The following is a 17,550-nucleotide window of genomic DNA, read 5'->3' as shown; positions in this document are numbered from 1 at the left end:
CTCCCACTCGGCTCCAATCGCAGAGGTTCTAGTATCTCCGTACCTGCTCACCACTTCCGGATCAGCGTCATCAAACCGCGCCGTCACATGGAGCAGAGGACGAGCCTACATCACATGACCACAGGCAGTGCCCATTCATGCGTCACAGCGTGCAAGCGCCAATCACCCGGCCACCATGAAAGGTGCCGGAGGAGAGCGCAAGCGCACCGCGCACGACCTGAGCCACACCATGTGATCGCAAATGCAGGCACGCCCCCAGCATAAGCGCCTACCTCCATCCACCCGAGTGCAGCGCAACGGGAGCCATAGCTACATAACGCACGCGCATGATATATCCAAAATGCACAAACAGGACCCTATAATATAGGCACAATCTGACAAGATCTAACACAATATAGAATCCACTCATCCATCCCTATAGGACGGGGGCAGATATCGGCAAAAGATGAGACATAAACGGATTAAAAACAAGAAAACACATATATATTTGTCCATAGTACCATGAGGCAGTCGGTCGGCTATAGAGAAAAATCATTAATATAGATACCACTCAATATCTTGATGGGATATAGGTATTATAAGAAATCCAAACTTTAAGCTCAACCCAATCCATCCTGCCGCCGACTGTCCCAGAGTAACCTAAAAGACAAAGAATAAAATAAGCTAGTATACATAAACCCACCTCCACGTTAAAATCAACATACACTAAACCTAACCACTGCACTGCATAGTCCAAAGCTCATCAGGTACAAGAATGTAAGTTAAAGTCCAGGTTTAGACCCTTAGGATGTAGGGACCCTAACGTGTAGATCCACCTCATCTCTTTCGTTTTCAGCATTTGCACCCTATCACCCCCTCTTCTTAGTGCAGGGACACTGTCAATGACCCTAAATCGCAACTGGTTCACTGAATGTCTCTTTTCAATAAAGTGCTTAGGGACTGGTAGATCCATCAGGCCCGTCCTTATAGTGCTCTTATGTTTGCTCACACGATTCCTTACCTCCATCGTGGTCTCACCAACGTAAGTCAAGCCACATGGGCACACAAGCATGTACACCACATAGCTTGACAAACAGGTGTATCTCTGTTTCACGAAAATCTTTTTTCCCGTGTGAGGGTGATGAAAAAACTCACCCTTCAACATATTGTTACAGCAAGCGCAGCCCAAACATGGAAAATTTCCATGTTTGGCCGCGCTCAACAGGCTTTGAACAACAGTTTTCTCAGGACCAACATCCGACCTCACCAATCTGTCTCTCAAATTGCGGCCTCTCCTAAACGACATCATTGGAAAGGCACCAAAGCCCACTACCGTGGGAAGCCCCCGTTGTAAAAATGACCAGTGTTTCTTAAGGACTTGACCAATCCGTTTACTGACAGAGCTAAAGGTGGACACAAAAGGAATGCGTTCACCAGATTGTCTATTCGACGACATATTCCGAGTACTTCCACGGGTTAAGTCACGAGCCCTAGCCTTATACCTGTCAACCTCCATTTTTGGATACCCCCTCCTCAAAAATTTAGAGCACATTTCATCCAACCGCAGATCCACTCTTTCCTCATCCGCTACAATGCGTCTGACCCGTAACAGCTGACTCCATGGTAAGGAACTGACCATCCTCCTGGGGTGATCACTACTAAATAACAAAAGGCTATTTCTGTCAGTCTCCTTGACATAAATGTCCGTCCTCAATTCAGACCCCTCCTTGTATACAAGTGTATCCAAGAACTGAACCTGAAAGGTGGAGTGGGTAAGAGTAAATTTCAATTCAGGGTATATCTCATTAATCTCACCCCAAAACGCCTCCAGGTCCCTTTGATCACCATCCCATATCACAAAGATGTCATCTATATAGCGCCACCAGGCTCTGACATGGCGCCAGAGGTTGGAATTGTACACAAACCTGTCCCCTGAATTGAAATTTACTCTTACCCACTCCACCTTTCAGGTTCAGTTCTTGGATACACTTGTATACAAGGAGGGGTCTGAATTGAGGACGGACATTTATGTCAAGGAGACTGACAGAAATAGCCTTTTGTTATTTAGTAGTGATCACCCCAGGAGGATGGTCAGTTCCTTACCATGGAGTCAGCTGTTACGGGTCAGACGCATTGTAGCGGATGAGGAAAGAGTGGATCTGCGGTTGGATGAAATGTGCTCTAAATTTTTGAGGAGGGGGTATCCAAAAATGGAGGTTGACAGGTATAAGGCTAGGGCTCGTGACTTAACCCGTGGAAGTACTCGGAATATGTCGTCGAATAGACAATCTGGTGAACGCATTCCTTTTGTGTCCACCTTTAGCTCTGTCAGTAAACGGATTGGTCAAGTCCTTAAGAAACACTGGTCATTTTTACAACGGGGGCTTCCCACGGTAGTGGGCTTTGGTGCCTTTCCAATGATGTCGTTTAGGAGAGGCCGCAATTTGAGAGACAGATTGGTGAGGTCGGATGTTGGTCCTGAGAAAACTGTTGTTCAAAGCCTGTTGAGCGCGGCCAAACATGGAAATTTTCCATGTTTGGGCTGCGCTTGCTGTAACAATATGTTGAAGGGTGAGTTTTTTCATCACCCTCACACGGGAAAAAAGATTTTCGTGAAACAGAGATACACCTGTTTGTCAAGCTATGTGGTGTACATGCTTGTGTGCCCATGTGGCTTGACTTACGTTGGTGAGACCACGATGGAGGTAAGGAATCGTGTGAGCAAACATAAGAGCACTATAAGGACGGGCCTGATGGATCTACCAGTCCCTAAGCACTTTATTGAAAAGAGACATTCAGTGAACCAGTTGCGATTTAGGGTCATTGACAGTGTCCCTGCACTAAGAAGAGGGGGTGATAGGGTGCAAATGCTGAAAACGAAAGAGATGAGGTGGATCTACACGTTAGGGTCCCTACATCCTAAGGGTCTAAACCTGGACTTTAACTTACATTCTTGTACCTGATGAGCTTTGGACTATGCAGTGCAGTGGTTAGGTTTAGTGTATGTTGATTTTAACGTGGAGGTGGGTTTATGTATACTAGCTTATTTTATTCTTTGTCTTTTAGGTTACTCTGGGACAGTCGGCGGCAGGATGGATTGGGTTGAGCTTAAAGTTTGGATTTCTTATAATACCTATATCCCATCAAGATATTGAGTGGTATCTATATTAATGATTTTTCTCTATAGCCGACCGACTGCCTCATGGTACTATGGACAAATATATATGTGTTTTCTTGTTTTTAATCCGTTTATGTCTCATCTTTTGCCGATATCTGCCCCCGTCCTATAGGGATGGATGAGTGGATTCTATATTGTGTTAGATCTTGTCAGATTGTGCCTATATTATAGGGTCCTGTTTGTGCATTTTGGATATATCATGCGCGTGCGTTATGTAGCTATGGCTCCCGTTGCGCTGCACTCGGGTGGATGGAGGTAGGCGCTTATGCTGGGGGCGTGCCTGCATTTGCGATCACATGGTGTGGCTCAGGTCGTGCGCGGTGCGCTTGCGCTCTCCTCCGGCACCTTTCATGGTGGCCGGGTGATTGGCGCTTGCACGCTGTGACGCATGAATGGGCACTGCCTGTGGTCATGTGATGTAGGCTCGTCCTCTGCTCCATGTGACGGCGCGGTTTGATGACGCTGATCCGGAAGTGGTGAGCAGGTACGGAGATACTAGAACCTCTGCGATTGGAGCCGAGTGGGAGTTACTATATGGGGCACATGTATTGGTTGCAGATTGTCTTGGCGCCACTAACCAGGATTGGATGGTGGGTTGCACCACAAGGTTTGTGGAGGAGCGGCTTGTTCCCATGGCGATGTAGTAAACTATAAACAATAACTGCCCGATCGGATATGATCACGGTGGGATCTATGTGCGATACTGAGGAGACATGTCTGATTTTGTATATTGGATAAGTATGTCGTGTTATTTGTGATATGTATACACCACTGTTGTTTGTTATTTTTATGATATTCACTAATTGTATTGAGGGGCGGTACTGAGTGGTGATTGGAGCATTGTGCAGCTTCCACACTACTTAAGACGGCCCTCTATGTTTTATTGTATGCTTGACAAAGACCATGTTATGGTCGAAACGTTGCATGGAACCATGGCTTGAATAAAGTTCGTTTTTAAAGACTTTCTACACCTGGACTGAGCGCTGTTCAATATATTTCCTTTCTTGCCTAAGTTGCCTTCCTCCTCTGATTTGGTTCCGCTGTTTTTTCAGAATGTGGTTCGTTTGCATGGTATTCCGGAGAACATTGTGTCTAACAGAGGGTCCCAGTTTGTGTCCTGATTTTGGCGGTCCTTTTGTGCTAAGATGGGCATTGATTTGTCTTTTTCTTTGGCCTTCCATCCTCAGACGAATGGCCAAACCGAACGAACTAATCAGACCTTGGAAACTTATCTGAGATGTTTTGTTTCTGCTGATCAGGATGATTGGGTGACTTTTTTGCCATTGGCCGAGTTCGCCCTCAATAATCTGGCTAGTTCTGCTACTTTGGTTTCGCCTTTTTTTTTGTAATTCTGGTTTTCATCCTCGTTTTTCCTCAGGTCAAGTTGAGCCTTCTGACTGTCCTGGGGTGGATTCTGTGGTGGATAGGTTGCAGCAGATTTGGAACCACGTAGTGGACAATTTGACGTTGTCACAGGAGAAGGCTCAGCGCTTTGCTAACCGCCGTCGCTGTGTGGGTCCCCGACTTCGTGTGGGGGATTTGGTATGGTTGCCTTCTCGTTATGTTCCTATGAAGGTTTCCTCTCCTAAGTTCAAGCCTCGTTTCATCGGTCCTTATAAGATTTCAGAAATCCTCAATCCTGTGTCATTTCGTTTGGACCTCCCAGCATCTTTTACCATTCATAATGTGTTCCATAGGTCATTGTTGCGGAGGTATGTGGTGCCTGTGGTTCCTTCTGTTGATCCTCCTGCTCCGGTGTTGGTCGACGGAGAATTGGAGTATGTGGTGGAGAAGATCTTGGATTCTCGTATTTCGAGACGGAAGCTTCAGTACTTGGTTAAATGGAAGGGCTATGGTCAGGAGGATAATTCCTGGGTTGTTGCCTCTGATGTCCATGCTGCCGATTTGGTTCATGCCTTTCATTTGGCTCGTCCTGATCGGCCTGGGGGCTCTGGTGAGGGTTCGGTGACCCCTCCTCAAGGGGGGGGTACTGTTGTGAATTCCGTTCTCGGGCTCCCTCTTGTGGTCATGAGTGATACTTTGCGAGTTCTGTTCATGGGCTCCCTCTGGTGGCTTTGAGGGATATGGCTGGTCTGTAGCTGGGCTCCAGCTGCCTCGTTTTCTGCTATGCTGGCTGCCTATTTAACTCCACCTGGACCTTTACTTGTTGCCTGCTGTCGTTGTATTCAGTACTGGTTCAGATCTCTCTGGGACTTCCCTTGTGACCTGTCTCCTCTTGGAGAAGCTAAGTTCATGCTAGTTCATTTTTGCTCATTGCTTTTTGAAAATGTTTCTCAGTATATGATGAGTTCAGTCCAGCTTGCTTATATGCTATTTTCTTGCTAGCTGGAAGCTCTGGGGTGCAGAGTTGCGCCCCTCACATCGTGAGTCGGTGTGGGGGTCTTTTGTATTCTCTGCGTGGATAATTTTTGTAGTATTTTATACTGACCGCACAGATTCCTTGCTATCTTCTGACTATTTAGTTATTAGGGGGCCTCATTTGCTAAAACCTGTTTTCATTTCTATGTTTGTGTTTTCCCCTTAAACTCACCGTTATTATTTGTGGGGGGCTGTCTATACTTTGGGGAAATTTCTCTGAGGCAAGTGAGGCTTTGTTTCTCTCTAGGGATAGCTAGTTCTCAGGCTTTGAAGAGGCGTCTAGGCAGAGTCAGGAACGCTCCATGGCTGCCTATAGTGTGTGTTGATAGGATCAGGGTTGCGGTCAGTAAAGTTCCCACATTCCCAGAGCTTGTCCTTTATATCTGGTTTACCTATCAGGTCATTTCATGTGTTCCTAACCATCAGGACCATAACAGCCAGCACGAGGAAAGTCTTGGAGACGGAGGTGAGAGGTTCAGATTATGGAGGATGATAGTCTTAGATCAGTTGCTGAATGGAGGACACGGGTAGGGTGGTAGACAGAAATGAGGGATAAGATATAGGGCAGTGCTGAACTGTGGAGAGAGATAATTTATATTGTATTCTGTAGCGGATGGGTAACCGGTGCAATGACTGGCACAATGTGGAAGCATTGGTGAAGCGGCTGGACAGAAATACAACCCTGGTTGCCACATTCAGGACAGATTGCAGATGAGAAAGTTTGGTTAGAGGGAGACGGATCAGTAAAGTTGTGACAAAAATGAATAAGGGCGACAGTAAGAGATTTTGCTGTTTCAAAGGTGAGAAAAGGTCGGATTCTGGAGATGTTTTTAAGATGCAGGCGACATGAGCGAGTGAGGGATCGGATATAGGGATTAAGGGAAGGTTCTGAGTCAAATATGACCCCAAAGACAGCGAGCGTCCTGCTGGGGAGTTATGGGTGACTGTTGTGAATTGGACTTTTTGGCTCCCTCTTGTTGTCACTAGTGATATGACTCTGGGATTGTCTTTCTCCTGCTTGGCACCCACCTGTTCGTTAGTCCAGGGGGTGTTGCTATTTAAACTCCTTGGATTCTCAGTCTGGTGCCTGGCATCGTTGTAATCAGTTCCTTTCTGTTTGCTCCTGTCTGCTGGTCCTGTGTTGTGAATTTGTTTTTAGGCTCCCTCTAGTGGCTACTAGTGATTTGACTCTGGGTATGTCTGTTATCCCTTGTATGTTCACCTGGGTCGTTAGTTGGGGGTGTTGCTATATAAGCTCCCTGGACCTTCAGTTCTATGCCTGGCAACGTTGTAATCAGAGCTAATCTGCTGTGCTCTGGTCTTCTGATCCTGGTTCCTGCTTAATTAAGCTAAGTCTGCTTTTTGCTTTTTGTTTTTTGTTTGCATTTTTGTCCAGCTTGTACTTTATCAGTATCCTGACCTTGCTGGAAGCTCTAGGGAGCTGGTGTTCTCCCCCCGGGCCGTTAGACGGTTCGGGGGTTCTTGAATTTCCAGCGTGGATGTTTGATAGGGTTTTTGTTGACCATATAAGTTATCTTACTACTTTCTGCTATTAGTAAGTGGGCCTCTCTTTGCTAAACCTAGTTCATTTCTGTGTTTGTCATTTCCCCTTACCTCACCGTTATTATTTGTGGGGGGCTTGTATCCTACTTTTGGGGTCCTTTCTCTGGAGGCAAGAGAGGTCTTTGTTTTCCTCTTCTAGGGGTAGTTAGTCCTCCGGCTGGCGCGAGACATATAGCGATCAACGTAGGCATGTTCCCCGGCTACTTCTAGTGTTGGCGTTAGGAGTAGATATATGGTCAACCCAGTTACCACTGCCCTATGAGCTGGATTTTTGTATTTCGCAGACTTACTTGTTCCTCTGAGACCCTCGCCATTGGGGTCATAACAGTTTGCCAGGCCAATATTAAATGTTAAATGCATTGCAGAAGCGGGATTATAAGAAAGAAAATTCTGAGTTTTTTTTCCTCTTTCTCATTTTTTTTTTTTTTTCTTTTCCCCTTTACATCTGAGTGGCTTAAGCTTGCTGCAGACATGAATGTCCAGACCTTGATTACAAGTGTGGACCAGCTTGCTGCTCGTGTGCAGGGCATACAAGATTATGTTACCAGACATCCTATGTCAGAACCTAAGATACCGATTCCTGAACTGTTTTCCGGAGACCGATTTAAATTTAGAAATTTCAGGAATAATTGTAAATTGTTTTTTTCCCTCAAACCCTGTTCATCTGGAGACTCCGCTCAGCAAGTAAAAATTGTTATTTCTTTTTTACGGGGCGACCCTCAGGATTGGGCCTTCTCGCTGGCGCCAGGAGATCCTGCATTGGCTGATATTGATGCGTTTTTTCTGGCGCTGGGTTTGCTTTATGAGGAACCCAATCTTGAGATTCAGGCAGAAAAAACCTTGCTGGCTATGTCTCAGGGCCAGGACGAGGCTGAAGTGTATTGCCAAAAATTTCGGAAATGGTCCGTGCTGACCCAGTGGAACGAGTGTGCATTGGCTGCAAATTTTAGAAACGGCCTTTCTGAAAACATTAAGAATGTTATGGTGGGTTTTCCCATTCCCACAGGTCTGAATGATTCCATGGCCCTGGCCATTCAAATAGACCGGCGGTTGCGGGAGCGCAAAACCGCAAATCCCCTCATGGTATTGTCTGAACAGGCACCTGATTTAATGCAATGTGACAGAATCCTGACTAGAAATGAGCGGAAAATTCATAGACACCAGAATGGCTTGTGTTACTACTGTGGTGATTCTACACATGTTATCTCAGCATGCTCTAAACATCTTACTAAGGTTGTTAGTCCTGTCTCTATTGGTAATTTGCAACCTAAATTTATCCTATCTGTAACTTTGATTTGTTCACTATCGTCCTATCCTGTCATGGCGTTTGTGGATTCAGGTACTGCCCTGAGCCTTATGGATCTGTCATTTGCCAAGCGCTGTGGTTTTGTTCTTGAGCCATTAGAAAATCCTATCCCTCTCAGGGGTATTGATGCTACTCCGTTGGCAGAAAATAAACCGCAGTTTTGGACACAGGTCACCATGTGCATGACTCCTGAACATCGGGAGGTGATACGTTTTCTTGTTTTGCATAAAATGCATGATTTAGATGTTTTGGGGTTGCCATGGTTACAGACCCATAATCCAGTCTTGGACTGGAAGGCAATGTCAGTGTCAAGTTGGGGTTGCCGTGGGATTCATGGGGATTCCCTACCCGTGTCTATTGCTTCTTCTACGCCTTCGGAAGTTCCGGAGTATTTGTCTGATTATCAGGATGTCTTCAGCGAGTCCAGGTCCAGTGCAATGCCTCCTCATAGGGAATGTGACTGTGCAATAGATTTGATTCCAGGCAGTAAGTTTCCTAAGGGAAGACTGTTTAATCTGTTGGTACCTGAACATACCGCTATGCGTTCATATATTAAGGAGTCTCTGGAGAAGGGGCATATCCGTCCTTCTTCTTCCCCTCTTGGTGCGGGATTCTTTTTTGTGGCCAAAAAGGACGGATCTTTGAGGCCTTGTATTGACTATCGGCTTTTAAATAAGATCACTGTCAAATTTCAGTATCCTTTGCCGCTGTTGTCAGACTTGTTTGCCCGGATTAAAGGTGCCAAGTGGTTCACCAAGATAGACCTTCGTGGTGCGTACAACCTTGTGCGCATTAAGCAAGGTGATGAATGGAAAACCGCATTCAATACGCCCGAAGGTCATTTTGAGTACTTGGTGATGCCTTTTGGGCTTTCTAATGCGCCTTCAGTTTTTCAGTCCTTTATGCATGACATTTTCCGGAAATACCTGGATAAATTTTTGATCGTTTATCTGGATGATATTCTGTTTTTTTCTGATGATTGGGACTCGCATGTGGAGCAGGTCAGGATGGTCTTTAAGATTTTGCGTGAAAATTCTTTGTTTGTTAAAGGCTCAAAGTGTCTCTTTGGTGTACAGAAGGTTCCTTTTTTAGCGTTCATTTTTTCCCCTTCTGCTGTGGAGATGGACCCAGTCAAGGTCCGAGCTATTCATGATTGGACTCAACCCTCGTCAGTTAAGAGTCTGCAGAAGTTCTTGGGTTTTGCTAACTTCTACCGTCGTTTTATCGCTAATTTTTCTAGCGTTGTTAAACCTTTGACGGATATGACCAGGAAAGGCTCTGATGTAGCTAACTGGGCTCCTGCTGCCGTGGAGGCTTTCCAGGAGTTGAAGCGCCGGTTTACTTCGGCGCCTGTTTTGTGCCAGCCTGATGTCTCACTTCCCTTTCAGGTTGAGGTGGATGCTTCGGAGATTGGGGCAGGGGCCGTGTTGTCACAGAGAGGTCATGGTTGCTCTACTATGAGACCTTGTGCCTTTTTCTCTAGGAAGTTTTCGCCGGCAGAGCGAAATTATGATGTGGGCAATCGGGAGTTGTTGGCCATGAAGTGGGCATTTGAGGAGTGGCGTCATTGGCTCGAGGGTGCTAAGCATCGTGTGGTGGTCTTGACTGATCACAAAAATTTGATGTATCTCGAGTCTGCTAAACGCCTGAATCCTAGACAGGCCCGCTGGTCATTGTTTTTCTCCCGTTTTGACTTTGTGGTCTCGTATTTACCAGGTTCAAAGAACGTGAAGGCCGATGCTCTTTCTAGGAGCTTTGTGCCTGATGCTCCTGGAGTCGCTGAACCTGTTGGTATCCTTAAGGAGGGAGTTATCTTGTCCGCTATTTCTCCGGATCTGCGACGAGTGTTGCAGAGATTTCAGGCTGGTAGGCCTGACTCTTGTCCACCTGATAGACTGTTTGTGCCTGATAAGTGGACCAGCAGAGTCATTTCCGAGGTGCATTCCTCGGTGTTGGCAGGGCACCCGGGAATTTTTGGCACCAAAAATCTGGTGGCCAGGTCCTTTTGGTGGCCTTCCTTGTCTAGGGATGTGCGGTCATTTGTGCAGTCCTGTGGAACTTGTGCTCGAGCTAAGCCTTGCTGTTCTCGTGCCAGCGGGTTGCTCTTGCCCTTGCCTGTCTCGAAGAGACCTTGGACCCACATCTCAATGGATTTCATTTCGGATCTTCCGGTGTCTCAGGGCATGTCTGTCATCTGGGTTATATGTGATCGTTTTTCCAAGATGGTCCATTTGGTCCCTTTGCCTAAGCTGCCTTCCTCTTCCGATCTGGTTCCTGTGTTTTTCCAGAACGTGGTTCGTTTACACGGCATTCCTGAGAATATTGTGTCAGACAGAGTATCTCAGTTTGTGTCCAGATTCTGGCGATCCTTTTGTGGTAGGATGGGCATTGATTTGTCGTTTTCGTCCGCTTTTCATCCACAGACTAATGGACAAACGGAACGAACTAATCAGACTCTGGAGGCTTATTTGAGGTGTTTTGTCTCTGCTGATCAGGATGATTGGGTGGCCTTCTTGCCGTTGGCTGAATTTGCCCTTAATAATCGGGCTAGTTCCGCCACCTTGGTTTCGCCATTTTTCTGCAACTCTGGTTTCCATCCTCGTTTTTCCTCGGGACATGTGGAGTCTTCTGACTGTCCTGGGGTGGATTCTGTGGTGGATAGGTTGCAGCAGATCTGGAATCATGTGGTGGACAACTTGAAGTTGTCACAGGAGAAGGCTCAGCGTTTTGCCAACCGCCGCCGCGGTGTGGGTCCCCGACTTCGTGTTGGGGATTTGGTGTGGCTTTCTTCTCGCTTTGTTCCTATGAAGGTCTCCTCTCCCAAGTTTAAGCCTCGCTTCATTGGTCCTTACAAGATATTGGAAATCCTGAATCCGGTATCCTTTCGCCTGGATCTTCCGTTGTTGTTTGCCATTCACAACGTGTTTCATAGGTCCTTATTGCGGCGGTACGTTGTGCCTGTGGTTCCTTCTGCTGAGCCTCCTGCTCCAGTGTTGGTTGAGGGCGAGTTGGAGTATGTGGTGGAGAAGATCTTAGATTCTCGTCGCTCCAGGCGGAGGCTTCAGTACCTGGTCAAGTGGAAGGGCTATGGTCAGGAGGATAATTCCTGGGTGGTCGCCTCTGATGTGCATGCGGCCGATTTAGTTCGTGCCTTTCACGCCGCTCATCCTGATCGCCCTGGTGGTCTTGGTGAGGGTTCGGTGACCCCTCACTAAGGGGGGGGTACTGTTGTGAATTTGTTTTTAGGCTCCCTCTAGTGGCTACTAGTGATTTGACTCTGGGTATGTCTGTTATCCCTTGTATGTTCACCTGGGTCCTTAGTTGGGGGTGTTGCTATATAAGCTCCCTGGACCTTCAGTTCTATGCCTGGCAATGTTGTAATCAGAGCTAATCTGCTGTGCTCTGGTCTTCTGATCCTGGTTCCTGCTTAATTAAGCTAAGTCTGCTTTTTGCTATTTGTTTTTTGTTTGCATTTTTGTCCAGCTTGTACTTTATCAGTATCCTGACCTTGCTGGAAGCTCTAGGGAGCTGGTGTTCTCCCCCCGGGGCGGTAGACGGTTCGGGGGTTCTTGAATTTCCAGCGTGGATGTTTGATAGGGTTTTTGTTGACCATATAAGTTATCTTACTACTTTCTGCTATTAGTAAGTGGGCCTCTCTTTGCTAAACCTAGTTCATTTCTGTGTTTGTCATTTCCCCTTACCTCACCGTTATTATTTGTGGGGGGCTTGTATCCTACTTTTGGGGTCCTTTCTCTGGAGGCAAGAGAGGTCTTTGTTTTCCTCTTCTAGGGGTAGTTAGTCCTCCGGCTGGCGCGAGACATATAGCGATCAACGTAGGCATGTTCCCCGGCTACTTCTAGTGTTGGCGTTAGGAGTAGATATATGGTCAACCCAGTTACCACTGCCCTATGAGCTGGATTTTTGTATTTCGCAGACTTACTTGTTCCTCTGAGACCCTCGCCATTGGGGTCATAACAGTCCTGGTTCTTTGCAATATAAGCTAAGTCCTGCTTCCTTATTTTTTGGTTATTTGTATTGCTCTTATTTTTGTCCAGCTTGTACTAAATGTGATTCCTGATTTCGCTGGAAGCTCTGGGGGGCTGATATTCTCCCCCCGTGCCGTTAGACGGTACGGGGGTTCTTGAATAATCAGCGTGGAAACTTTGACAGGGTTTTTGCTGACCGTGTAAGTCATCTTCCTATATTCTGCTATTAGTTAGTGGGCCCCTCTTTGCTAAAGCCTAGTTCATTCCTACGTTTGTCTTTTCTTCTTACCTCACCGTTATTATTTGTTGGGGGCTTGTATCAAACTTTTTGGGGTCTTTTCTCTGGAGGCAAGAAAGGTCTATCTTTTCCCTGATAGGGTTAGTTAGTTCTCCGGCTGGCGCGAGACGTCTAGAATCAACGTAGGTACGTTCCCCGGCTGCTGCTATTTGTGTGCTAGGATCAGATATACGGTCAGCCCAGTTACCACTGCCCTATGAGCTGGTTTTAATGTTTGCAGACTTGGCTATAACCTCTGAGACCCTCTGCCACTGGGGTCATAACAGTATGCCAGGCCAAGGTGAATAGTTAATGCATTGCAGAAGTGGGATTAAAAGAAAGGAAATTCTGAGTTGTTTTTTTTTTTTCTTTCTTCCTCCCCTTAATCTCTGTGTGGCTTTGAGCTTTGCTGCAGACATGAATGTCCAGACTCTGATTTCTAGTGTGGATCAGCTTGCTGCTCGTGTGCAGGGCATTCAAGATTTTGTTACTAGTAGTCCTATGTCAGAACCTAAAATACCTATTCCGGAGCTGTTCTCTTGAGACCGATTTAAATTTAGAAATTTCAGGAATAATTGTAAATTGTTTCTATCTCTGAGACCCCGTTCGTCTGGAGACTCAGCTCAGCAAGTTAAAATTGTTATCTCCTTCTTGCGGGGCGACCCTCAGGATTGGGCCTTCTCATTGGCGCCAGGAGATCCGGCATTGGCAAACATTGATGCGTTTTTCCTGGCGCTCGGATTGCTCTATGAGGAGCCCAATCTTGAAATTCAGGCTGAAAAAGCTTTGCTGGCTATCTCTCAGGGCCAGGATGAAGCTGAAGTGTATTGCCAAAAATTTCGGAAATGGTCCGTGCTTACTCAGTGGAATGAGTGTGCTCTGGCCGCAAATTTCAGAAATGGCCTTTCTGAAGCCATTAAGAATGTGATGGTGGGTTTCTCCATTCCTACAAGTCTGAATGATTCCATGGCGCTGGCTATTCAAATTGACCGGCGTTTGCGGGAGCGCAAAGCCGCTAATCCTCTGGTGGTGTTGTCTGAACAGACACCTGATTTAATGCAATGTGATAGAATTCAGACTAGAAATGAACGGAAAAATCATAGACGTCAGAATGGGTTGTGTTTCTACTGTGGTGATTCTACACGTTATGTCAGCATGCTCTAAACGCTTAACAAAAGTGGTTAGTCCAGTCGCCATTGGTAATTTGCAACCTAAATTTATTTTGTCTGTGACTTTAATTTGCTCATTGTCTTCCTACCCTGTCATGGCGTTTGTGGATTCAGGTGCTGCCCTGAGTCTTATGGACTTGTCGTTTACCAAGCGCTGTGGTTTTGTTCTGGAGCCTTTGGTAAATCCTATCCCTCTGAGAGGTATTGATGCTACGCCATTGGCGGAAAATAAGCCGCAGTTTTGGACACAGGTGACCATGTGCATGTCTCCTGAACATCGGGAGGTGATTCGTTTTCTTGTTCTGCATAAAATGCATGATTTGGTCGTTTTGGGTCTGCCATGGTTACAGACCCACAATCCAGTTTTGGATTGGAAGGCAATGTCTGTGTCAATATTTATACATATATTAGTCCAAAAAAGTAAATGTGAACACATTCAAGATAATATAAGACATACGGAGGCCCGTCAGTGAAATCAAACAAGCCACCAGAATGTATTGTTCAAAATATAATTAGAAAACCTTTATTAAGACAACATCAATAAAAACACCAATATTGGTACAAACCAATCAACATATAAAAATGCCTCCGATCATAATGTACAGAGCTAGAACAACCTCCACTAAATGCCTATTATATTAACGCACATCCATAACTGATGAAATGGCACTGGAAAAATATTTGTTCAAGGAGATATATATAACGCTGTAAAAATATATAATTGTTATAAGTATGCCACATATATCGACCATAAACACACTAGATTCAGATGTATATAGTGTTACGCTAGTAACTAACTATAATGCCAAATGGCACAAAAGGAACCCAGGCTACTCAAGACAATCTACTACAATATTCAGACACTGGAAAACGCATTTATTTATTAATTCAAGATGTATATGATACCTGAAGGTATGCAATTATTGTAGGTATGCCACGTGTATCAATCAACAACACAAAGTTCAGGCATATAAAGTGTTACACTGGTAACTAACTGAAATACATGTGACCGCATCGGAAACCAATGTGGTGACCCGATATGTGGCTACTACAGAAAATCACCTATAATATTTACCAGAATGGAGGCTGCACAAGCCCTGCTGAATCCCCAACGCGCGTTTAAAAATGAATTCTTCTTCCGGGGGTATGTGACGAGGAGGGGAAGGGAAATGTATTTAAATACCGATCAGCCAATCAATGCCCGTATGCAATTGCTATAGGGACGCCCATTATGACATCACAGACCCACATGGGGCTGTTGCTATGATACGTGGTGATACTATCAATATCCTATAAAGTGCGCAGTAGCGGAAGTGCCTTAGCATAAGAAGAGTTTCCATGATAAAATTATAAATAAGTATGTTTAAAATACTTTATTAGAAATGGGCACCTCCAAAATATAGCAAAATCGGCACTAAAAGATGAAATCAAGGAAACATACATAAACGGCGTTATGGTTAACGCCCACTATGACGTCACAGAATCATGTGACCGTAACTAGGAAACATAGCAACGCTGCTCTAATATAACAGATGTACCTGATGGTAACGGTACCCTATCAAAAGGAGACAGTGCCTGTCAGATACCGTGTGCATAAAGTGCTAGCTGTGAACAAACGAACATACTAAGGTAATATATTCAGGAGATATGTGGCGCATGTGCTGTCGGACCCACATACCAAGGGACCCACACCCCGGCGGCAATGACTAACCAGCGCTCTGCCCCGGTACCGGGAGAGTGCGTCTGGCCAGCCCAAGTGCCGCTAGGAGGAGGATCCGGCCATGAGTCAAAGGCACATGCGCTCCACCTGAAAAAATGTGTCCCCTAAACCTAAGGGAAGGCAGATGACTAAAACGTCCCTAACGGTAAAGTGCACGTGCAAAGAGAAAATTTGTAGAACTATACCAAGTTAATAAAGGGAACTAAAGCACCCATAAAAAATGTGAATGACCATATATAAGTGACATTGACTACAAAATTAGTGTACAGGAACATATTTAAAAAAATAAGTATATATTTATATATAAAATGCAAATATACAGTACGTCGCCAAATATATAATAGTGAGGTGTCCATAAGGTAATCCAGGCAACAGCTCCTTTTCAGAGATGGCTTGCACTTGTCACTTTTAGAAGAGCATTATTCAAAGGCAATTGGCAATGGCTAGAATATATAGACGGCTGATTATTCACTACTGAAATAAGGAATAAAAGAAAACAGAATTAGCATGAGCAAACAACCAACAATAAAAAATACACAATAAAACCCTAACCCTTAAAATACCGGATAAGTTCAATGGTACAGAGCCAATAACCCAATATACCAAGAGATAATCAGGCAACTCAAAAAGGGAATAGGAAAAAATTTATTTACAAAAAGGCCCCAAAACCATGGCTTTCATTGAGTCCCTGCGGGGCCATAGTGCCCAGCCTGTAAATCCAGCGACTCTCAGTTTGCGCAAGGAGTCGGCTTAAGTTACCACCACGTATGCCCATGGACACTAAATCAATGCCCCTCACCACAAGTCCGGCGGGATTGCAATTATGGAATGATTTAAAATGTCGGGCCAAAGTTTTTAGTTTAACATCATTTTCATCATTATCTTCAACAGTTTTTGCTTTTGCAATATCTCTACAGTGTTCCCTAATCCGGACTCTAAGCTCGCGGGTGGTGAGGCCAATATAGATTTTCCCACAAGGGCAAGTCGCGTGGTAGATAACACCTTTGGTAGCACAATTGATGTATTTCCTAATGTCATATTTTTTAGACCCGTCAAAATTATTGAAGGTTTTGGCCTTGATTGTGTTAGCACAGGCCTTACATAGGCCACATGGAAAGAACCCATTATTGACCCCCGTCCCACTACTATGTCTATTGGGGTTGTAAAAACTGTGCACTAGAGTATCAGATAAATTTCTTGATCTCCTGGGCGTTACAAGAGGTTTGGAAGGTAAGATTTTTTTCAAAATGGGGTCAGTAAATAATACCTGCCAATGCTTATCGATTATGTCCCTGAATTGATGCCATTTATTGTGGTAGGTGGTAATTAGCCTAACCTGTCCAGAGTTTTTGTCTTCATTTTTGTTACTTTGCCCATATAAAAGCTCTTGTCTAGAGCTACGTGCTGCTCTCTTATATCCCCTCCTAATACTTTTTTTACTATCTCCCCTGTCGTAAAAGCGTTCTGCCAAATCCTTGGCCTGGGCTTCAAAGTCCTCCGTCTTAGTACAAATCCTTTTGGCCCGAAGGAACTGTCCTACGGGGATACCTCTAATAGTGGATTGAGGATGAGACGAAGTAGCGTGTAGGAGGGAATTTGTAGATGTAGGCTTTCTAAAAAGGTTGGTTTGTAAACAACCATTTTGAGCTGTGGTAATACAGAGATCCAAAAATTCCACTTTCCTTCCTGCCTTAAACGTAAGTCATTGCCAATTGCCTTTGAATAATGCTCTTCTAAAAGTGACAAGTGCAAGCCATCTCTGAAAAGGAGCTGTTGCCTGGATTACCTTATGGACACCTCACTATTATATATTTGTCGACGTACTGTATATTTGCATTTTATATATAAATATATACTTATTTTTTTAAATATGTTCCTGTACACTAATTTTGTAGTCAATGTCACTTATATATGGTCATTCACATTTTTTATGGGTGCTTTAGTTCCCTTTATTAACTTGGTATAGTTCTACAAATTTTCTCTTTGCACGTGC

General features: G+C 45.0%; 1 protein-coding gene across 1 annotated transcript in view; it reads right to left on the bottom strand.

The window, feature by feature from the left end:
* Window positions 1-599: 599 nt before the first annotated feature.
* Window positions 600-17,550, bottom strand: part of LOC143786288 (uncharacterized) — a 39,799-nt gene continuing 22,848 nt past the window's right edge. Inside the window, exon 4 of the mRNA XM_077275562.1 lies at window positions 600-639. Within this exon, the coding sequence (XP_077131677.1) occupies window positions 600-639 (40 nt within the window). The remainder of the gene's footprint in view (window positions 640-17,550) is intronic.

The sequence above is a fragment of the Ranitomeya variabilis genome, chromosome 7, assembly GCF_051348905.1.
Source record: "Ranitomeya variabilis isolate aRanVar5 chromosome 7, aRanVar5.hap1, whole genome shotgun sequence".
Classification (NCBI taxonomy): domain Eukaryota; kingdom Metazoa; phylum Chordata; class Amphibia; order Anura; family Dendrobatidae; genus Ranitomeya; species Ranitomeya variabilis.
Note: the sequence above shows the minus strand (reverse complement) of the source record. Positions and strands in the feature narration are given on the sequence as shown.